General features: G+C 41.4%; 1 protein-coding gene across 6 annotated transcripts; it reads right to left on the bottom strand.

The window, feature by feature from the left end:
- Positions 1–351: 351 nt before the first annotated feature.
- On the bottom strand, positions 352–23724 carry etv1 (ETS variant transcription factor 1). 6 transcript variants are annotated; one of them, XM_051407643.1, is made up of 13 exons: positions 23334–23724; positions 22937–23048; positions 22385–22475; positions 22010–22057; positions 17365–17418; positions 11458–11587; positions 10258–10446; positions 8547–8794; positions 5512–5583; positions 5348–5416; positions 5089–5258; positions 3383–3484; positions 352–2312 (listed from the first exon to the last, which is right to left on the bottom strand). In XM_051407643.1, the coding sequence occupies exons 2-13, from the start codon at positions 22979–22981 to the stop codon at positions 2091–2093; spliced, it is 1440 nt and encodes a 479-aa protein (XP_051263603.1). In that variant the 5' UTR covers positions 22982–23048; positions 23334–23724; the 3' UTR covers positions 352–2090. The 6 variants fall into 6 exon arrangements, with proteins under 6 accessions (XP_051263603.1, XP_051263601.1, XP_051263604.1 ...); XM_051407641.1 differs by lacking the exon at positions 23334–23724 and adding an exon at positions 23201–23268 and having other exon boundaries at positions 5512–5580; XM_051407644.1 differs by lacking the exon at positions 23334–23724 and having other exon boundaries at positions 22937–23057.
- Positions 23725–24309: the final 585 nt, after the last annotated feature.

Raw genomic sequence — 24309 nt, 5'->3', positions numbered from 1 at the left:
AGGACAGAAGCAATTCACCTACATGAAAAAGTGGTGTCTTAAATTAGCCATTGATTTTTCCTCAGGTGTCACTTTGGTTAAATGCTTTGAGGTTGGTGGAGTTTTCTCTCAAACCTGGAAATTGACAAGGGTCCATAATCTATTAGCCTTCACACACACACACACACACACACACACTTGCTTGGTTTGTTTGCTGTGGTTTTTCCACTTCCAGTATGTAAATTTATGACCTTTCCTTCCAAGAAAGGAGTGATAAATGTTGAGCTTACGTGTGGAAATCGCCACAGAACTGCATTTTTCTATCGGATTCAGAGCAATAGAAAACACAGCCAAGAGAAGAAAACACTGCAGTTCTTAACAACAAAACTTTTATGTGATGATTCATTACGTAAAACATCTGAAAAGTGGGGGATAACTTTTGTTTTTCAGAACTATTTTATTACAGAATTTTTGCTATTGCCAATCCCATCCCACACATGTGAACCCTCGACAAACAAAACTCAGACTGACCAGATTCTTTTTAATGCTCAGAATTGAACAAAAACAAAATTATAAAACAATAAAATAATTAAAAAAAATATAAGAGAAACCCAGAACAGCAGGCCGTAACTGCCACACTTCTTTACTTTTTTTTTCTCTTGAGACTAGAAAATACACTTACAATTTGAAGCAGCAACAAAATGTGCATTTACCTGATTATACAATGGAACACTATTTTTGTTATAACATGAATTTTTTCTGTCACATTATAAAACTCTAAATATTTCTTATACCTTTTTTTTTTCTTACCAAAAAGCAACCTTATCAATGGCAAAGCAACTGGTTTTTAAGCAAAATATACACCTCATGTTCACCTGGAACAAAACAGAAAAAGAAAAATCAGGGACATATTTGACTTTATGTTTGATTTTTTTTTTTTTTTTTTTCTCTTTTAAGCTTTTATTGTTGAAGCCAATAAAATCACTTCTGTATTTTTTTATTTCGGGATGCAAATAATATCCTGAATGTGTTGATCGATTGATTGCTGTGTCCACTTGAACTGTACATACACTTTCACCTGTTATTCATTGAAAAACTGAACACCTGAATAACAAATGAATGAGGAAAAAAAAACTGCTGTTTATAGTGAATGAGTTATTTTACAGCGGCCTGTAGCTTTATTGATTATCCTAAACTCGGGCCGTTCACATGTGATGCGGAGAAAGTATTTTCTTCGAGAGCATCCTTGCGTGCCAGAGTCTCATCGTTACTAACCCACGAGGTTTCTTCAGCCGTCGAGAGGGATGATCCAGTTTATGTCGTTACAGCAAAAAACACCTACATGATGAGATCTACAGTTTGATTGGACGAGGGGCAGAGATCATTGGCAGACGAGAGGTGCTGTGCTCAAACTGGTGGTGAGGCAGTTCTCACTGATGGTAGCTAAATGTCTCTTTTATTATCACGTTACTTTTTCAAGTCTATAATCATGTCACTTCACCATTTAAGTATCGTTACAATACGTCGCCAGTATTCACTTAAATGAACATGAAAGTACAGGATGGCGGTTTTGAGGACAAAACTAAAAAAAAAGGACAGTCGAACAAAAGCGATTATCCTTCGATTTGCTGCACGCGTGCAGACAAGACTGTTTCTTTTGCAGGAAGTCGAAGATTCAGTCCTTGGGTGAGCATGAATTAGCCGTAGAGTCCTGTCTCACCGGGGCGCCACATGCTCCAAATCATAGGAATAAAAAAAAACAACAGAATGATTCCCACATTAATGTACAAACATAAGCAAAAGCCGACCACATAGCTAGCCCCTGGCAGGTTAACACCGCGCCGGTCCTGTCCATAAAGTGCACTCTCCATCCTGCTGTGCGGCTTGGACGTCAGAAAGAGCAAAAAAGAGGTTTATGTGAGAGAGACAGAGAGAGAGAGAAAGGGAAGCTCCGCTGCATGTGTGTGTGATCAGTCTTGTTCCCGGAGCGACTGTGAATTAGAGGACATGACAGTCCCAGGTGTATGTTAGGAGGAGGCGGGGGGGGGCAGGGGAGAGTGGAGGTGTGTGTGTGTGTCTGTGTGTGGGTGTGTGTGGTTGTGGGGCTGACGTTAATAAACATAGCCCTCGCTGTAGGGGTGCGGCTGGCAGTAAGGCCCCTCCTGTACGTAGGCCATGTTTTCGTCAAAGTGCGACAGCGGCACCGTGTCCTCCTCGTTGATCTGCCGCTCCATGTCCGTCTTCAGCACCGGCCGCTGATTGTCGGGAAACGCCATGGAGAACAAGGCCTCGGGGTCGCACACGAACTTGTAGACGTATCTCTCGCCGGCCACCTGGACGGAGATGGACGGGACGAGGAGGAGAGAGGTGGGGAAAGAAATGAGTTTGGGCTTTTGGTTGCAACAATTGTGAATCCATCAAACTTAAAACACCACTGATAAACCACCATAGATACCAAGTATACAACATTATCATTTAATCAGAAAATACTATAAACAAAATACCCTTACTCGTACATTCACATCCATCTTTCTTCTACCAAAATGATTCATCTCAACCTATTGTTCCATTTGTAAATACAAAGGAACAAATTCTTATAACCTCATCTTTAAAAAAAACACACACACACACACACACACACACACACTCAAATCTCTTCCATCTCTTAATATTTATGGATAAGCCTGAAAAATGTCATTATCAATCGACAAAAACGGCTTCAAGTCAAGTCAAATTTGACGTGTTTTAAGCGTGTTGGACTTTTGGTTACATGAAAATCTCTTTGAGACATAATCTCAGTTTCTTCTTTCAATAAATTTCACCTAAAGTTACTAAGTTGCCCTCCTAAATACTTACTTCCACTGTGTGTTCACACTGGAAAAGCCACCAAATAAGAATAAAAAAACAAAATATTAAGTGTGATGTTGTTGATGTGTCACCCACAATGCATTGCACTAAAGGAATTAGAGGAGCTGCTCACGGCTGTATTGTCGATGGTGGTGAAACAGCTCCAGGAACATTTCAGAAAACAAAAAATAACTATCAAATGTTATCTCTTTGTTAAGTTTAACTAACTGAAGTTTGACGTGGAAGTATTGTATTATTGTATAACTGCGCACAAACAAGCTTTCAGTGCCTTGATCTTCATCAGGTTCACCATGTCTGAGATGCTCCACCTCCCCATATAAGCTACCCGGGGGAGGGGAGTTAGCACATGCCCCTCCTTTAACACAGGTGGTATCAGTCAGGTTATTATTGTGCATACGAGCTCCAAATGCTTCACCTGAAAATGGTGAGCTGTTTTCATAATATGTGCGTGTAAGCAAAGATCCATTTGTGCTAAAGCAGAACAGAGACGTGGGTCTCCTTTAATGTTCTAGAGATTCTTTATTTTTTTTGTTACCTTTTGCATGATTCCCTTCTCGTAGTAGTAGCGCAACGATCGGCTGAGCTTGTCGTAATTCATCGCCGGTCGATTCTTCTGTATCCCCCACCGGCGTGCCACCTTTGTATCGCACAGATAAACAACACAAAGAGAGTCGGTAAACAACAACAGAGAGCAGGAAGCTGCCAAAATGCAGACGCATCACACACAAACACGCACGGTCGACCTGATTTCCTGACAAGACGGTTGCGGCAGCTGAAATGTTAAACAAACTTATTAATCCATATTTTCCTAATAACAGTAATTAGAGTGCGTCCAGCTTGAGCAGACCTGACCAGGGATGTGTTCATTAGGAGCTTGTCACACACCCAGCGGAGGAGGCAGCAGATGTTACAGCACCTGTCTACCAGACCACCCACCACCCGGCCTCGCAGTCCAAACCCACAGCCCCACAGTGCTCTCCTCAGCTTCTCCTCTGCAGTTTTTACTCTGTTTCTCACTTCACTTTCTCTCCTTTTGTTCATCTATCGGTTGTTTCTCTCGGATCCCATCGCTGGAAGAAGAAACTCCGACAAAACATCAGTGGATCCGCTGTCTTTTATCGCAGACATGCTACACCTGCCCGGTGAAAAGGCAGACGCCGCTAGCTAGCGTTTCTGTGTCTGCGGCGGCCCAAAGTGCGTGCGTTTGGTCACCTGATGGCATGAATGGGCCCCCCTGTTAGCTGCAGCTGGCCCGTGCCTCCACACACTGTCGGGCTGCGTGGACCTCTGCCAGCTACCCCTCTATCTCCTCCGTTCTACAGTCCCACCCCCCGCCTGCACCCTGCATCCTCCTCCATCCCCCAACAGTGAGCAACAGTGACTGAGCCCCACTGTGTGTGATGTGGGCGCACACAGACCCAGCCTCTGTTTCCATTTCAAAGGGCCCAACCGTCAACATGGGTTATATTTTTAGGAATATGTCCTGTGAAATATTTAGCAGTGGCTGGCCTTAAGGGTCAGTTGGATGGATGTGGTTGAGTACAAGCTAAATAAAAAAAATATTATGTCAAATCCAGGCCTGACTCCACCACTTTAAGAGCAGAGAACATTCCACTTCAGACGTTGACCTTTGACATTGTCTACTTTTGCCTGGATGTGTCACGCAACATTTTCCTTTTTTTGCTCACGTTGTAGCTGACATACTAAAAATGTCCTCCAGGCACAGATGTGACTGTAACGCACTGAACTAGAGAATTAATTTATTGATCATTTTACATAAAATATCATATAGAAAATGTCACAAAACTGTAAAAGATTTCCCAAATTGACATCTTCGGATTGCTTGTTCTATCAGACCAACAGCTTAAACCCTAAAGATAGATCCAGATCCTCCTTTGAGAAGTTGGAACCAGCGAAGGTTTGGCATTTATTTGTGATTATCGCAATTGCTGATCATTTTCTATTGATTGGCCGGTAATCTACTAAGGGTTTAGGAAATGCACACAAGGATTTAAATGTACATACACAAACGATATGTGTTGTGAAATGCATTGTGGCACGGCAATGCTAAGGCTGTGCTAAAAGAATAGTGTGAAAAATAAGAATAAGAAAAAAAGAAATATAAAGGATAGAAGTTTTATTTATATTAAGTCTCCTTAAAATCCCATTTATTATTTATTACTATAAAAATTGAAGACAAAAATATGAGTAAATGTAATAATGTGTCTCTGAGCCACTCACCTCCTCTGGCTCGATGAGTTTGAACTCCATGCCGCGGCCGGTCCAGGCGATGAAGTGGGAGTTGGACGGGTCGTCCAGCAGAGCCACCAGGAACTGCCAGAGCTGCAGCGAGCCTCTGCGCTGGTACGACGGGCCCTCGCGGTACAGGCCTGACTCCTGCTTGATGTCACCTGCAGGATACACAACGGACCCTCTCTGTATGGTGTTTCAACTTTCAACTGTACGCGGTCTTCAACGTAGTACTGAAAAGTGTTCTCACCTTCAGCCTTTTCAGGCACCACACAGGTATCATCGTAGAAATGCCTCACCACTTTGTCAAACATACAACCTGGAAAACAAGACATAAAGAAAAGGACTGTTTGATATTCATAAAAAATCCCAAAGTGCACCATCACAACATTCACTCGAATCATCGTTTTGTACCTTCGGTCCTGTTAGTGTGAGCCAGATAGCCGTCTTGCCGTAAGTAGACAGAATGGCAGCTAGGCACTTCTGCTGAAAGCCAGGCAAGAATGGGAGAGTGGGTGTTAAAGAGCCCGAAGGCAGCATTAAGAACACTATCTCAGTTATCTGAGAGCAGTCAAAGCCTGTTCACTGAATGCACCACTGGCTCTGATTAAAGAATATGCCCTCCAGCGCCAGCATTGCAATGGCTCCCAGCCACAGGCGAGCTCACTATATCACGCTGCTAATACACGCTCCGAGCGTCTCCACTCAGAGGAAGATTTACTACAGAATAAAACACGCCGCTCGTGTGAAAACACAAGCTGACATGATGTAAGTTTTGTCATAATGCGAGGGCTCAAGAATAAGCTTGAACACACTTTTTAGATCAAAACTACACGGACCTGAAGGTGTTAGTTTCTTTGACTTTTTTCACTGGATATTCTGTAACTGCAGCACGTTAGATAAATACAGCTATTTTTGATCTAAAGACCCCGTAAACTTATCTCTCAATCAGGTTCTGACTATGAATCACACATGAATACACAGTTTTCTGCCCAAATTAAAACTGTTTTGGTTATGTCAAGCTAGGGTTGCCTATTTTTTTCCTGGTTGAAGTGGGCGGGGCTCAGTTGGAAAAAGACGATGTCAACATATTTTCACGAATCAGGATTTAACAACATTTAAATGTGATCACACTGCTGTCAATCAAATCAAAAAGTGTTAAAGTCTTAATAAATAATACCCAAAGACAATAAAAACAATGTAAGTAAGTACATTTACACAAGTACTGTACTAAAATATACATTTTGAGGAAGTTTGAGTATTTCCATTTTATACTACTTTTTACTACTTCTACTCCACTACTAATATTGTACTTTTTACTACATTTACTACATTTGACATTATTCAGACTACTAATACAAATTAAAATAAACTAATACATTATGGATTAAACTACCCTGCAGTATATAAAGTAAATAAAATTGGCTCCACCTTTACCAGCAGCAACATTAGCGATGCTTACACATTAATGCATCAATAAGCATAATCTAATAATCTAATAATGAACTGGGCGTTTTCTGCATAATGAGTGCTTTGGTACTTTAAGTACATTTTAAGGCCAACACTTATGTACTTTTACACAAGTAACAGAATATTTCTTCACTGTGGTAGGGCTACTTTTACTTACATACAAGATCTGAGTACTTCTTCTAAAAGATGTTTTTTTATGTTGCTTATTTACAATTTATTGTAACCTAATAACTGAGTTTTTAGAGGCTTTAAAATAAAATGTGCAAAATATTGGTGCTTCCTCTCTAACATAGATTCACTTTGTCTTGTCTTTTGTAGAAATAGCTCTGTATCATTTTTAAACCACAAATATCAATTGAAAGATTTTGCACCTACTAGCTGATTTAAATCATTTAACTACACAAGTCTAATCACACCATTCTCTAAAAATTACTTTTGCACAGAAGCCTACATCCACCAGTTTGCTTTACAGCACTGTCCACATTGACTCATCCATTTACTGTATATGTCAGAACCTCCCACAACACAGACATCACGGTCATCAGCAGATCAAAAAACGGCCAAACAGGTTACAAAGTGAATGTTCAATAAACAGACTGAGGCCCTTCATTTAGGCCCATAAACATTTCTCTGAACTTCATCAAAGTAATGGGCTTGTAGAGGAAATTGCTGCTAATGAAATTACCAGCTCCCCTCCCATCCTTCCCAACAGGCCTGCTCCAGTCAACATGCTCCACTGTGACTGCTAATAAATTCACTCTGATGCTCCATCTTGGATATACAGTGCAGAACAGTAGTGGACACACTGCTGGCACACACCAGAATATACCCTCTCTCCCTCCTTATTTATAATCAATAGTCGACTCTGACCTTACACTGTGTGCTACTGGCTGCTTGTAGATACGACTGTATTTTACTGCTGCACTCATAAGTAAAAAATAAGTGAAATTTACATCTGACATCCTTAACAGCTCAGTTTATTGTCAGAAAATTATTCAAAAACAGTATTGATTGTTGTTATGTGAGAATTTGCTTATTTTCTCAGTTTTAAATTAAATGTCTTTTGGTTTTAGTCTGCTGGTCGGACAAAACAAACTTTGAAGACATCACTACGGACTACGGGAACATGGCACTTTTAAGACTTATTTTTTTTTGCTCTTTCAGACAAAATTATCGATAAAAGATTTAAATGATACATTAATCACTAATGAAAATAATCATTTATTATAGCCCTAATCTGGCCACATACTTCTGCTAACAGGCCACGACCTGGTAGCTAGTAGCCAGTTTGCCAAGAAATGTTAATTAGTATTTAAAAGTTCACACACATCTATGGCAAACTGAACTTGCTACTGGAAAGTGACAAAAACACCAATAATGCTTTTCCCTGAAACAGCAGAGCTGCTGTTGGGAAAACAAAGAAAGTCCATCGTAAAAGAGACCTGAAAGAGACCCACAGTGTTTTTCTAGAACTCATCGCCATGGGAAGAGGCTGCTTTTCTCCCTGACTGGTCACACAGACTCTGCTCCAGCTCTGCCTCTCCTGGGTCCTCTCCGTCCGCCTTGTGAATGAACCCAGCGGTCCGGCGTATGTTCATTCATGTCCTGATGTAGCCCCAGGCTCTGCAGAGGCCGCGGGGCTGATGATTAGGTCCCTTTACTCTCTAACTAAAGGGAGCGGACAAGCGTGGGAGGGCGGATTTTGGATTGTGACCAGGCATAGCTCCCCCCACCTCTTTTCTATTAGAGCACCACAGGAAATGGCGACCGGCGCAGACACCCGGCCCAACCAGATCCCCTGCCCTAATAATGGGCAAACTCAATAAACGCCACCCCCTCCTCCCTATGTCTTCTCCCATTCCTGAAATGATAACGCTCTGGCAGCAAAAAAAGAAGGGGGGAAAAAAAGGGCTGCTGTCGCTTCGTGGCTCTTACACTTACTAGAGTGGTTCAAGGTAACACAAACACAAATCTCTCACCTGAGTCGTAGGTGAAGTCTCTCGGCTCCTGCTTGATCATCATGGTGGCGGGGTATGTGTGGGGTAGCGGGGCCCCCATCATGGCCGGGTGCTCGAACAGGGGGTCGGGATACTCCTGCTTGAAGCCTTGAGGAGGGAAGGGGATGTTGGGCTCTGACATCTGCCTGTGGTAGATGGGCCGGCTGTCCCGAGCCATCGTCGGCGGGGAGGGGAACGAGTGGCACGGCTCTGAGAGCTGACGTCGAAATCTGAGGAGGACCAGAAAGATTCATTATCAGACCAAGAGCTCTGAAACTTCATTTTGTTTACTTTGAGCCTGTTTGCAGAAGAGAAAGACAATGAATGCCAAGTTACAATGATAGAATACATATTATATGACACTGTGTAAGTTGTCTGACTTATAGGTTATATGAATATGTAACACAATAATCCTACTAGCTTTCATTAAAGGATGAATGAAGACTATGTGAGGTGGTTGAAAGCAGGCCTGCTACTGATTTTGTTGATTAATTGATGAATCTTTTGTTCTATCAAATATCAGCTCATCACAATTTCCCCCTCAAATATTCACTTTATTATCACAGAGACAAAGAAAAACAGAAAATTCTCACAACTGAAAAGCTGGAACTAGAGAATGTTTTAAAAATGAAAAATGATTATCAGACTAGTTGCTAATTATTTTTCTGTTGATCGAATGATTAAATTCTAGAAAATGTTGTTGCATAGACTGCTCCCAAATGTCAAGAATGACCCTATTGTTGTTAGAAATGTACAATTTGAGCAAAGTAAGCAGAGAAACTAAAACATATGGAATTAAGGACCAAATATGAATTAGAAGTATTGAACATTTTAATACAATACTTAACACTCTTGTTAAATGAAAAATAAAATCTGTTTACAGCAAACTGTGGCTCTAAACCTTACATTCACTTCAGAATATGATGATTTCGATCTCAGAGGCCGATTGGCACTGTGTTTATTTATACACTTCACACAGAGCTTACAGAGCTGTTCTGGAGGTAGAAAACACATTTTCATGTGTGGTTGAGTGAAAACAAAAGAAACGCAGCTGTTGTACAACCTATCAACACACTGCTACTAACAGAAAAAGAGCAATCTAGCCATTTTAAGTTGTCTAAATAAAAAAGCTACATTAATTTGCTGACACTCCGAGACAACTCAATATGATTGACAGGGCAGGAAAGCAGAAAATATTTTGTTTTTAATGGTACACAAAAATATAGGCCTATTTAAATATGATGTTTTTCTTGTGAATTACTGGATAATTTTACCTCCTCACGCTTCTAAAATTATTCACCAGGACCAGGAAAAACTGGAAACAGCCCACTCTTTTATGGTTTCTGGTTATAACTCCTAAATACAGTGGATGTAACCGGTGATGATAGAAAAATGTATTTATCTTATGGGGTCACAAGCCAAACAGGTTAGAAAACCACTGCTGTTATATAATGAATTCTGCCATATGTTTTGTTCAGCACATCGAGTAACGTCTCAGATGTGTGCTCTTAAAAGCTGCAGTTTGTCGGCTCCTCCCACCAAACATTCAACCAATGAGATTCTACTGTAACTAAAACTCTGATCTACATCTGCTGCTGTGACCTTATTATAATACGTTCAGGGTACAACCGCCAGCTAAAAGCCCCAACATGTAAATGTGATGTAAATGTAAAAGGCTGCAGGGCTGCAGTACCTGTGGTCCATAGAGTAGGCGTTGTCAGGGAGCGGCTGTGAGGGCGGTATGTGGGCGTAGGTCCTGTCTGGTTTGGGTGTTGGAGCCCCCGTGGGTGAGGCATGATGGAGGGGGGACACAGGGGTGCTACAGGGGGGCGTCACTGGGCTGGAGGGCTTCATTCCTGCAGGCTGCTTCTGCTCATAGGCACTGTGGTAAACAGAAGAGAAGAGTTAAATATGCTTCTAAAAAGGGCCAGTGTTTGTCCACACTGAATGTGTGAGCTTAAGCTTTATGTTATATCTAACTCAGTAAAACTCAGATCATATGTTGCTGAGGTTACCCAGATCCTACTTAAATTTGGAAAGATAATACAGATGAAAAGAAAGGGATTTAAAAGAAAAATACTGTGTATTTTATTGTCATGTGAGGAAATTCTTAATCCAATTCTTCCAATAGAACAGAAGAGAAACATGTCTTTAACCGAAGGCACTCTTAAATTTGTACTTTTTGTTTGGTCAAGCGTCCTATATTCTCCATATTTTTAGAAACCTCTTTGTTTGCCACACTTTCATCCTTCCACATTATATATTTTTTAAATCAAATGTTGGCTCAGACACACGCTGACTACTTTCAATGGATATTTGTATTAAGAAACATCACACCACCTCTAGGCATACACCGTGGAGATTGTGATGTAAAGTAAAGCCCTGCCAATTGTTTGACTTTTTTCTTTTTTTATTGTCCCCTATATACATCTGAGCAGAAGTCACCAGGTGAGCAAATGAATCACACATATGATTCACCACTTATGAAACACAGTTTCGAGACACCTCTCTGCCTACAAGGTCATTACACGAGCTTGCAAGTAGAATGAATGTCATGCATTGCAAATCAAGTAAAAACAAACACCGCACTCGTGAAGGTGATTCGGATTTGCTGGATTTAAAAAGGAGAGATGCCATATGTGCTATTTAGCAATGTCATTTTCAGATAAATACAATATAATATAATGTAGAGCTGAACAAGTGAAAAAAAAAGACAACAACTGAATCACTCAGCATCCCTAAAATGAAACTGTTTCTAGGTCAACCTGTAAAACATAACAAAACTCTATCTAACTCTATTTATTTTTGCACACATGTTCACCGTTTTACAATAAAGCTCTTGTTGTTAAGAGCAGAACTGTACTGTAACTGGAAGGTGTGTTGCAGTGCCCACCTGACGTTGTACGGGCACTTCTCTCCATACTGGAGTTTGAAGGGCCGTTCCTGACTACAGTTGGAGCTCAGCTCTGAACACGGGCTGTGCAGCTCCCTCTTGATCTTCAGCTGCAGTCCGTGGAAAGCCACTACAGCCAGAGAGGAAGAAAGATGGGAGAGAAACTAATTTAGATACTGCATGACAATGAACCACCTCCCTGTCAAACAGTAACTTGTTAGGTATCAAACAATGTAGGTTTAAGAGTAGGTGCAAATTACTTTTTTTTTTGATAGTGCTCAGCATTTTTGCAGCAGAATAATATTTTAGGGTGAATAAGCCCCTGAAACTGCATTTATACTACCACTGGACTGAAATTCACTCAATCTGCTTCAGTTATTAGTGTTTATTAGAATTATCAGCTATTTATGTCAGCTTGAGCCACAACCTTGATCCTCATTTTACTTCATGTCCTACAAATCAAACAGAAACAATAAAATGAATCAGTTTCAGGAGGACATTTCTACTAGTTTTAATCACTTCCTTTATGTAGCTGTAGTGGATTATGTGACTTTCCATTATTCAATATTTAACCCATCTTCTGCTACATCATGGACTGTATTACAGCAGCTTTTCCTCAACCAGATACCAATATGTGCACCAGGCCATCGCTGATTAAGAGAACTCATGATGGATAAAGTTGAAAGACTAAGCATCCGTCCACCAGCGGATCTGACATCTCAGGCCATCACTTACACAAACAACTCACTTCAAATCTCATTTGTTTGGCCTTTTTCCTGACAGGGACTCTGTTAGTGAAATATGACAATCATAAAACAGGGTGTGCGGCGAGCTCCTATAAATGCTCTATCTGCTTTCAGCTGGCTGTCAATACGTTCCAGACGACAACAACAGGGCTCATTGATCTAAAGGGGGAGGCTGCGCTCTCTACCTATGGCCCCACAGTGAGCCTGGTGCATCTGAGAGGCTGTTAAGTGCCTGATCAGTCCTGATTAACATCCCATCATCTCAAGTCATGATCAACGCTAATCCAATTGGCTGCGCTTCTGACGAAAACCCAGTCAGTCAGAATGAAGTCAGGCTCGGGTTGCCTCGCCAATCGTCGTCTCACCACGACTGCACACAGAGGGCGAGTCGTGGTTGAAGGGGATGATTTCTGACTGATGTTTCAGGCTGAGAGGTGAACTTTTCCTGAGTTAAAAACAAAGCCACCAGAAATTATGAATGGAGGAAGGAAATCCATCAACTCCTGGTCCAACTAAAGTACAAACATTTAGACCCATAAGACTCTAAATCTGTGGTTTGGGAATATTTTTCTTTTAAACAAACCCACAGGCGGGAAGGTCTCTGAGGCTACAGGGAGCTGAGAGAGGAGGATGTTTTGGGGAGTTTTCTCACGGCTGACTGACAGCTGCCGTACGAGCAGGGGTCGATCTGCCAACACCCCATCTGACGCACAGCAGAGCCCCTGGGGGACGGGCCACACGGGCCCGGCATGACAAAGCTCAGGGGTTGTTCGCAGCCCTCGCTGGGGGCCTGACCTTTCCGGGTCATCGATCGGAGGTCAAAGAGACACTTCCTGAGGAGAGACCTTTGACGACGCAGGCATGGCAGAGCCTCGTTAAGGGCTTACGGAGTCAAAACAATACCTTTAGTTTTGCCTGTTGAGATCACAATCAGTGTCGCTTTAATTACCTACTACAATAAACATACATTTCATTCTTTTTCTGAGTTTGGTACGAGAGTTACCTCCCCTGACGTCTGGTTTGCGGCTCACCTGACACATTTCTTTTCTTAGTTTAACACTGAATCAACATCAGTTTCCATTCAGGTACTCATTTTACATATGAAATGTACGACTAATGTCGATACAAACGCTGTGTTTAACTATAAGTGTCAGCAGCTATTAACAACAGCTTTCACGTGTGCTGCAGCACAAGGCCTTAAATTAGAAATGGAAATGTCACAATAGATTTCGTCAGCGGGGTGCCAAGGTACACAAATCAATAGCGAGGGCATTGCCTCTGACTAAAACAGAGACTTCCTTTTTAGTCCAGAATGTCATGCCCATCACTGCTTGATTGCTCTCATTATCTACATATTGATTAACCAAGATGGTAGGGTGTTTAAAAGAAGAAGCAGTTAGAACAATTACTGGGTCTATTTTGAATGCAAATGTTTTTTGTGTTGGTTTTTTTTTTTTCCTCTGCGCCATTGACTCAAATATTCTGCAATTTTCTTTGGTCTTTGGTGTTAGAATAGAAATCGTTGCTTTAAATGGAACAATGTGGTCACAATTTTGCAAAAACATTAAAAATCTTTGTTTCTGCTGTGCCACACATGTAAGGGAAGATTTAGTAGATTAGGCATTTGTGGATTTATTTTATTTGACATTTTCCTGCAAAATGTTATTTTAACTGCCATTTTTCTGGCAATCCTTTTTCGACACATTATCAAAGATCTCTTGGCCCCGAACGTTGTGTATCCTCAGGTACAAATGGTGTGTTTTGGCAGAACCAGAGCCGACGTTTGGCAGATATTTCTCCACTCCATTCATAAAAAAATACAGGTCTTTTGGCAACAGCGAAAAACCTTCCATTCCATTTTCACCTACTGTAGGTGCTCGCCTTTGCTGTTAAATGATGGAGGCTCAGATCTGCTGGTAACGTGTGGCCTCATTTTACACCTCCTCTACTCCTTCGTTCCCTGCTAAGTTATGCTAATGGTAAGCATCTGTGTTGGAGTTTGAGACAAAGAAAATTCTCCTTCTCCTCCTTCAGCCTGAGGACACTTTCGCTTCGAGGATGCTCACATGCTGCTTCTGTGCTGCATGGATGGAGAGTGCGAAGTCGACATTGAGGGAAACTGCCATAGCTTCTCGAGAGGTGATAAATCTGAGGCCATGGAAATATAAAAAAACTTCTCCCTGACTCCTCAACACTGATTCCTCTCTTTCATTCTTGCCTTCTCCTTTTGTTTTATTCCCAGCTTTTATTCTCCTTCTGGATGTGAACTGAACAGAATACCAACCAAAACACACAAAAATGTAAAAAAAAAAAAAATACTTATGCTCTCCCATTGCTGTTAATTTCATTGAAGCGGATGTAAAACTACCAGAATAAACATCTATTTATATAAAAATAAAAAGCAGCTAATTCAAAATGGAGCATTTAACACTATTCTTGTTTGGGGGTTTTTTTGTTCAATACATGTTTTGGTACATTTTAAAGAAAAAAATATATTGCCATAAAATTTTACTATAAAAAAAAAACTATTGCAACACTAATTGTTTATTTTATTATTGACTAATGCTACCAACTAGCAAGCAAACAATAAGGCTAACACCATAACTGCACAAATTACTTTCGGGTTGATGCTAACTATCAAAGACGTTTTTTCAGAATAAGGTGAATGCTAATTAACTTAAATTTAGTTCAAATGAAATAAACTAATGAGTTAATGCTTATTTATTTAGACTGCAGTGGATTTTATTTTGTACCTTCGCTTAACTTTTCTTAATAAGGCTAAATTTCCTAAAACAGCTTGGTATTGTAGTCTTTAGCAAACATAACTGAAAGAGGAGTAAACGAGGCATTTGATGGGAACTATTTCCAGCTGAGAATTTGGGATTGATTCAAAATAAACTACAGTGTGTGTGTTTGCTGTAATAAAGGGAAACATCACCCAGGGATCAGATACATCCGCCTTTGGATATAAAATTAATACTCGATTGTAGAATCAATGTACTGCTGGTTTTGGTGTTTTCAGTAGATTTGTTGTTATTAAGGAGAAAATGGTACATGGTATATCCTTAAAGTGCACTTTGTTGCTGTAAAGAGATTCACTATGTATTTAGCTCCTTCCACCCCCACTGTCTTTCCCTCCTCACTCTCTTCTCTTACAACTTCCGTCTATACCTCTTTCCATCCCCACCTCGGTTTCTCTATCTCACCGTCCGCCCCTCCATCTCTCGGCTCGGTGAAACCCATATGGGAGAGCTGCCGGCTGGGATGCCTGCTCGAGCGCCCAACCACGGTGCCCTCACCCTCCCGCCATCTGTTAGTGCCTCTCCAGTCTGCTGCAGGTTTGCCAACAGGACAATTCAGATGGTCAGCAGTCTCCTGCCACCGTGGCCACCCACCCTGGCTACCTCTGAAGGACAACGGGACAGTCTCGGTGACCTCTGGTTCTCTACTGTACACCACACCGCTCCTCCATCTTGGATTTTAGGGTAATTCACACCAGTGGGTTGGGTTGTTAGTTTACTGTTGCCCTTTCTGAACTGTATGAAATCAAGTCAGATGAATGGGAAGAATTTGAGAGGGCAAAACATTCCAAGGACAAAAGGGAGCATGAGGATGATTACACCCTCAAAACTACAGTTTATCTAAGCTTGTCTTTATTTAGTCTGTGGGACAGTAGTTGCAAATAATGTCTCCAAACAAATAAATCTATTAAGGATGCTCAACGGCCATACAAGAACCACAACGAAAGACCTTCGTTAAATGCATGCACGAAGTTTCCTAACATAAAAGCAAGACTTGTGTTTAAAAGGATGATACTGTTCTCGTCAGCCTGAGCTCCTCAGGTTTTGTCATTTCAAGGTGTAGGAGAATTGATGGCAAAAAAAGAGAAAAAATAGACCCCCCTCTGGTTTTTAATCTAGGAAACCAACAGGATCTCAGGCTGTCATCTGGCTCACAAGGGGTTAAAAGGTCTGTGATCTCACCTAATGCCAGACCCATTCCTGTTGAATCTTACCCAAACTGCTAAAATCTTACAATCTACTGTAGAACTAAGATATTGCCAAATGCAAATATCATATATGACCCTTTTCTTTGTTCGAGTTGAGGATCCTCAACTCTGCATTTTGTCCAACTTTGTCTCCAGGTTAAAGGGCATTGAGGACATAGAGAAGACTTGTTTTTGTGTCTTTTCTCACAGTTTCATGGGCATTTTGGCTCATCTGAAAGACATGTGCTCGCTCCGGGTCCCACTGAGCTCCACTCACTCCATTTCTGTCCCCACCTTGGCACTACTTCCTCCAGAAGTGGACCGTGCCAAATCACCAGTCACCGTGTGCAACCACCGTGCACGACCAGGTGAAGTACGGCTAACTACCTCATCCTTATTACCGCAAATGTACAATCAGCTCAGGTCAGGAGATAGGATTTTTGATCAAACTCTTAGGGAGTATTCATAAAAAAATTTTCTTGCAGGAATAAATAGAGAAAGCAGGAAAATAAAAATCCCCACTGAAGACTGGGGAGTGTACCAGAAGGCCAACAAGCCTTCAACTGAAAAGGATAAATGTAGTATTTACTAATATTACACTGCCTGATTTAGAAAATCTAACCACACTGGATGGTTTTGCACAAAAAGCATCTAGAGGAAGGTCATCCAGGAGCATTTTTTAAAGATTTTATTAAAAAAATATTCAAAAACAGCCATCAATTGACAGCAGTTTGGCCTACCTGGATATAAAAATATCACTTCAACCCCCTGAAAAAATATGCCACAATATTTTGATGTTTATGCAAATAAATCACAGTGCAATAATACCTCGGCGATGGTGAGAGGCACATGAGCAACAGAGGGAAGGGAGAGACAGATACAGAGAGAGAGAGAGAGAGAGAGAGAGAGAGAGAGAGACACCCCCCCCACCCACCCATGCACCTGTCTGCAGACCCGCAAGACTGCTGCAGCTCTCCAGAGAGCACTTGTGCGAGCAAAGGTGAGGGTACTGAGAGACACGGAAAAACCCACACCGCCACATGCACTCTCCCCGAGTACAAACACACCAGTCGAGAAAAAAATACCCCACCACAGATGTTGACACACACCCAAACACAAGCGCAAACGCGTGCACAAACACGCAGAGAAAGAGCGACGTGGTCTCTTACTCACAGTTTTCAGTCTGGAAGTCTGGAACGAACTGCTCGTCATTGTCGGGAACTTGAGCTAAAGACACAAGCAGAGAAGAAGAAAGGGAATGATTGTTTCTGATGTTGATGGACAAACGCAGCATTGATCACAGCTCTCTACAGTCCAATACCCGTCTCCTGGGATGTTAGGTTGGCCTATCCCAGCATTGTTTGCCTCTGCTGACGGTTAAAGAACACAGCTGCGAAAAATGTGTTTAACAGAGAAAGGAGCAGTTTGTGTTGCTTTGGTGCAAAAAAATAGTCCAATAAGGTTTTATATGTGTTAATAACCTCGAACCTACAAAAAATCACTATAAAAAAAAATGTGTTTGTCTTTTTTTTTAGTAGGTCCGTTTAGTCCAGTCCAGGTCCAGTTCTGACCACTTTAAAGACTTATTGTCAAAGTTACCTTAAAATCAATTAAATCTCCATTTTTTTTTAAAATTCTAGACGTAAAAATTTGATTCTAAAACAATCTGCCTTATTGGGTCTTGTATCAATATACAGACTCTATTCCAAAACAGTTCTTTAAATAGGTTGATTTTTATTGCAAATAAGTTGAAAAAATAGATTTTTTTTCTTGTTTTGATAAAATCTGACTTCTATGGCTTGATAATGGGAAAAAAATGCAAAGAAATGCACAAGAAATTACAACTCTTAAAAAATCAATGTACAAAATAACCTTGAAATGTTTAGAGCAATATGTTTTCTGAAAGAATTTGTACAAACGCCAGCCTGCGAGGGAGATAATATTTAGCTTTAGTCTACTTCCTAATTCCACTTCCTGAGGTCGCCTTGTCCATTGACTGCTCCGCAGCCTCAGCTCTCACTCCTTGCCAGCAGCCAAACACCCATTGTTAACAGTATCTAATTGGCTTCTTCCCTACTGGTGAATCCACCTGTACCTACCGAGTTAGGTCTGTTCCAAACCTTCCAACGCTTCACCTGCGCCTCAAACGCCCCTGCACTCAGGCTAATGCTAAAATAATGAAGCCTGCTCCGCTCCGGCTCCAATTAGGCATGTACATATTTATATCACACATATTTACACTCGGTGACAGTTCTCCGTGTCCCTCAAGTTTCAACTCTCTCTGGCGAAAAGCAAAAAGGAGATTTAAATGTGTCATTAGCACGTCTATTTATACACACAATGAGGTGGATCCTCATTATCACAGCATCAGTAGCATGTCTCGACATGTCTACAGATCTTTAAAAAAATCACTGATTTTTCCATTTTTGTCGCTCTTGATATGATCAGGGATGTTTTTTTTTATTTTTTCTTGCCAGAGGTGTGAATTGAGGAGAGTAAACAATCAACAGATCAAGAGGAGAAATTGCTGCATATTTTCCAACAATGTCAAGCGGGTGAAGAGAGCAGCAAACAAAGAGGTAGAAATGAGTTCACTCTACTGTAGATTACGCTGTAGTTAAAGCTATCAACCTTCTATTGTATGCACTTCTTTTAAAACACAATTTGTACGTCAGCCTGGTTCAATTAAAAACAACTTGGGCTTCTTTAGTTTATTACTCCACTTTGTTACATGCTGTCTTAAAGGGCCACGACATGAAAATTTGAATAATATACTAACCCGAAAACTGATATAAAGACAAGTCCTTACGTCGTAACTCAAACTTTCTAACACACTTTGACTCCAATCATATTTCTTTCCATTCAGAAGTCAAAACCACGACAATCAAATCTCTCAAACTAACACGATGATGAAAAAGACAAAGACAAGGGTGTAAAGACATAGCTCTCGTCTCGCGAATTACAACACAAACAAACTCGCAAGAAACTTCAGAGAACCTAACTTGGAAAGGGACAAAGAGAGGAGAGATGAGAAACCAAACCAAACCAAACCAAACCAATAAAAAAAACATTAAAAAAAGAAGGCAGCAGTGTCTCTGTGTCCAAAAGGAAGTACAGGATGGATGAGTCACCGGCCTCAGTCTGTGAATGAGCCAGCTGATCCCTGCAACAAACTCCTGGGGAGAACGGCAGAGCTGGAAATCTGCCGCCATTCACAAAACAAAAAAAAAAACAAAAAAAAAAAAAGAGAGGGAGAAGGACAGAAGGGAGAAAAAGGAGTGGAGGATGAAAAGGGAGAAGTTGTAAAGGCTGTAAACACGAGGCCTGAGCAGGAGAGACGACTGGAGGCATACTCTAACCCTGCGACTGCTCTGTGTGTGTGAGTTTTAAACAAATTTAACATTTTGCCTGTGCCGGTTTTAAAGCCAGATTTGTTTTCTCAGCACCGGGATTTCAGGGAGAAATCGTCTCGTAAACAAAAGCAAAAAGCAAAAAGTGAGAAATCTCTAAAGATTGAGACTTTTTTTTTCCTGGCAAGAAATAAGTCCAGCAGACCTGGTGGTAGGTGGAGGGGCAGAAGTGGTTTGTGGGTGTCAAACATACTCCTGTCAGCTGACAAACGCCCTCAACCTCTCGGTCTCACAGTCGGAAATTCAGTCTGTCTCTCACAATTCCTGCTCTTGTTCCAATTACCTGAACTAATAAATCTTAGAAATGGGGAGGTATTCCTTTTCATCTTAATGGACAGGAAGTCATTCATTAAATCTACAATCTTGAAGCGTACATCATCACATTGATCCATGACAGGCAGAACCGTAATCCTTAACAGTAATACCTCTTATCAGCCGCCGCCGTCTCTTTTCTCACTTTGGATACTGAAATATTAAAATCGTGTCTTATTCTTTTACACGCCCTGCGGTGTGCGCCGCCCGCGCCACCTCCTAATCTAACTGCTGCTCAGAGTCGGCTCAACTACTCCAATATCTGTTTCAAAGCATACTTTCCATTTTTTAAAAGCTTTGGATTGGACTGCGAGCATTTTCAAATGTGTTAAAGAATAGATGGAGCCTATAAATGATTGAGAGTCTTATTCACCTGTGTGAAGGGTGCAAGCTAAAATTTCTCCAGACACTTTTCCAGGGGACGTATTACGACTCCATCCTTATTTTTATATTCAAGTATTAAAGTTGATTCAATTATACCGTGCACTTCAGAGTTCTACTTTATAACCAGAATTATGGCTTTACAACCTGAGCACTCACTGATATGTTGAAATAAGATATTTTTTAGGGGGCAGTTTGGCATGTAATTGCTGCAAAGCTATGATAGAAAATTTGTTTTTTTTTAATTATTACAAATTCTAACTGACTTATTTACACAAATAAAACAGCATAATATTTAAAAAGTTAATATTTGTGCTCTTTTACAGTAGATTTAAAGCTGTTCTCATAATTTATTATCCAAATTTTAATTAATTAAAGGACTAAAATAACCCCCAATTTCACACATTAAAACAATTTTTCAAATTTTCAAATTACATTTTGAACTTGAACGTAAAAATGCTTTTTTTTTTAAAATAAATTAACTAAACCTTTTAACATTTTATTTTCTTATTACACTGTATGTGTATACCAATACGGTGTAAAGAGAAGATACAGTCTGCTGTTTTTTATCAGCGTTATGGCACATTTGCAGAGAAATTACTGGCAATTTGTTTTACTTTTTAACTTCATATACATGCAAAAACTAGTTTAAATCACCCTTTCAGAGCAATTGTGTGCTTTTACACTGTGACTTTACACTCTGACTGGATTTTTTACACTGAAAGAGCAAGTCAAAAACTACTTCCAATAACTCTGAAAACGTTTTACTTCTCACTGCAAAACTCTAAAATATCCAACTCGCACTCTACTGAGACTTAAACTCTCAGGTTACATGCAATATTCAAAGCAAGTTGCTTCTTAGTGAGATGCAAACACAAAAGTCAACCAGAGATACTAAGTGGAACATGCACATGCACATGAAACACGGCAAAGTCTGAAAAAGATTGAACAATATTCACCACTAACCAAAACTTCGGTGCTGCAGACACGGTGGAAAGAGGACACTCGCACTTAAATCCTGAAGCATCACGTCTCAGTTAGACCACAATGAGCAAGTCTTGCCATTAGAGAAAAAAATAAAATAAAGAGCAAAGCAATGGATAAATGTAAAAAAAAAAGATCTATTGTGGCTTTGAGAGACTGATTCTGGTGGTTTGGAAGTCTGCGATTTAAAAAAATTATAGATCCATTCTTTTTTTTTGCCGCCAAGAAATGAAATTGAAGAAGACAAGGTGATGGTACAGCTGGAGAAGATAGAGAGGTGTGCTGGGAGAGAGCAGAGAGAGAGAGAGAGAGAGAGAGAGAGAGAAAGGGGAAAGAGAGCAGCTGAGAGAGTGAGTGAGAGTGAGAGTGAGAGAGAGAGAGAGAGAGCTGGTAGGCTACAGCAGAGCTCTGGTGGAGGTGGAGGTGGTGGCGGCGGCTGGCGTGCAGCGCGTTAGCTCCTGCCAAAAGCAGAAGAGACAGTGAGCGTCGGAGAGCCTTCTCCTGGTAATTTGTGATGACACTCTCTGGGTAGAGCCTCCTCGGTCTCCCTCAAGACCCCTCGCTCACAGTCTCTAATGTATGCATGACACACAAGGTGCCTCTTCCACACAGGCTTTTAATTGGACTGCGACGCTAGGCAAGTAACTCCAGGCAGCTTTTTTCCCCCCCTCACAACCTTTTCATTTTTACCCATCTCTCCTCCTTTTTTGCTCGAGATTTAAAACACTCACCTTCTGCCAGCCAAGTCTCCTGCAGCTGACTGAGGTCCTGGAAGAGCTCTGGAGGGGGAACCGAAGCAGAGAACAAGGCTTAAGGGCGGTTTTAAGAAACAGAGTCAAAGCCCAGGAGAAGCATCAGAAACAACTGAGTTCATTATGGAGGGCTGATATGCCATCAGAGCCACTGAAGCTCAGTGGGCACGTGTGCAGCTAATAACAAGTCAATTTGTGTCTCTGACCACTGACAGAGGCTTGTGAGAATCATCACAGGCCGCTGTGTTGTAATTGAGATTCTGTAGTTAGCAGCGCAGGTGGCCACAAACCAATTGAATTTTGCTAAATGTTTAGGAGCCGTGAAATTAACTTCTCCCTCTGCCCTCTGCCTACCTTCAGTGTCCAGAGCCAGGTCGGACTTAATGAATTTTCTCTTTCTATCATGTGCTGGCTTCTGGCAGCTCGTCGTCTTTTCGTGCTGCTTCTGCAAAAAAAAAAAAAGACACAAATCAATTTTTTTTCTTTTCCTCGCTGGAGCAGTGATTCTGTTGTTCTGATGTTGGCTGCAGCACACGTGCAACTGAAAGAGCAAGTGGAAGAGCCACCTCATTGATGCCTCACACTCACTTCTAAAGCCTAACCCAATGCAAAGGAGCCCCCTGCTTCACTCAGCAGATATAGTTAACAAGTTGGAACACGGTGCACAACCAATAACACTGTGTATAGAAGTTGTTTAGCTGTTTGTATTTGATGATTAAATGGTCCCTGAGGGAGAGATGAGTCTTTGCAGCAGCAGAGAGAAAGGGCAGAGATGGGATCAGAACAAATAGGAGTTAAGAGAGGAGAACAGACATTTAAAAGAATATTTTAAAGACAGATCTGCATCTGGACCCTGATTTGCTTCCAAGTTTTGTTTGTTTTGTTTTCTAGTTAACGATCACTCACTTTGGAGTTACAATAAGGCACTTGCTGGTCGTGAAATCCATCCATTCTGCGCTGCTGTGGCTTTAACTGACGAGCGATGTGCAGAGTCTCCAGAGTCTCCTGTCCGGTCCCCCTTTCAAAGAGCGAGAGGGAAGGAAAGCAGAAAGAAAAGAGGACATGAATGACGGTTCCTCAGCTCGCCCTGAGTGACAAAAAACAAAAACACGTGTTTCATTTATTAATGCATTGTTCGGGAACCTCTACTGTTGTGAGACCGAAAATTACCGACGACAGCTCCGGCGACGCTGTAAAGTTAAGTTGACCATCTGCAAATGTCGTGCGTAAACGAGGAGCGCGCCGAAACGTCTCACAGAGCCAAACTTATGAGGCAGAGGAAGTATTTAAAGTGTGCAGTTACCTAGCGACCTCCCTTCCCTTTCATCCGCGCGCAGAGTGCCACGGAGCGGCTGCAGGATCTCCACAGTCCCGGCTGCTTGCCTTGCGCTTCTCCCCGCTCACTATGTTGCTTTCTAGCGGCTTGGCATCGCCTCCCGGGGCCTCCCATGGAAACAAGCCGCACTCCGCTTCCTATTGGTTGTCAATGTCTTTCACTGGATCAGATTGCTGGCAGTCAATCACGCACGGCTGCAGGCGGTAAGCACCGGAGTATTCACTGCTAACGTTCAACCGGCATGCGCCTTTTTTTTTTTTTTTTTTTTTTTAGTTGTTTTTAAAGTTTGGACTTATTTTTCACACCAGAAACAAACTTAAACATCATTTTTCATGCTTTTAAAGTTACACTTTAACACACATGCAAACTGCACCTGCACCCCCCCCTCTCTCTCCCCCTCTCTCTCTCTCTCTCTCACACACACACACACACACAGATCCTGTCTTTACCCTCTCTCTCCCTCTCGTTTCCCTCGCACACAGTGTGTACACACAAACACACTCCTCACTCCTCTCCCGGTCAAGTTTGTGTCCATGGTAACTGTGTTTTGAAGAGCCTCCAGAGGGACTTGCTGAAGCGCCAGCTCTTCCCTCTCCTGTAAGGGATACATTGTTGGGAGTGCCGAGGACCCGCAGAAGGCACTGACCTGGAAGGAAAGCACAGGTCACCGGGCAAAACTGAGGACAGCTTCCAAAAAAACAACAACCAAAAAAAAAAAAAAACACTGCTCCCTAACACACACACACACACACACACACACACACACACAGTCCAAACCTAAAGCTGCTTTAAAGTTTTAATCAACATCTACAATAATATCTCAATCTCAGTGGAAGTTTCCCTGGTTAAATAAAGGTTAAATAAATAATTAAGTTACAATAAGTTATTCACATTTAACACAAGGAAGCTTTGGAGTAGCTTACAACCACAGTCTGTTGTTATT

This window comes from Dicentrarchus labrax, unplaced genomic scaffold (assembly GCF_905237075.1).
Source record: "Dicentrarchus labrax unplaced genomic scaffold, dlabrax2021, whole genome shotgun sequence".
Taxonomy (NCBI): domain Eukaryota; kingdom Metazoa; phylum Chordata; class Actinopteri; family Moronidae; genus Dicentrarchus; species Dicentrarchus labrax.
The sequence above is the reverse complement of the archived record's forward strand: the minus strand, read 5'-3'. Positions and strand labels throughout refer to the sequence as shown.

What these genes read in the sequence shown, in the direction of transcription:
- etv1 (XM_051407641.1), bottom strand. Translation starts at nt 23,241, where the DNA reads ATGGTCAACTTAACTTTACAGCGTCGCCGGAGCTGTCGTCG. An exon ending in TGCCTTATTGTAACTCCAAA is followed by an intron (nt 22,476 to 22,936) that starts GTGAGTGATCGT and finishes TTTTTTTTGCAG; the next exon opens with AAGCAGCACGAAAAGACGAC. An exon ending in AACTCATCGAGCCAGAGGAG is followed by an intron (nt 3,485 to 5,088) that starts GTGAGTGGCTCA and finishes TGCGATACAAAG; the next exon opens with GTGGCACGCCGGTGGGGGAT.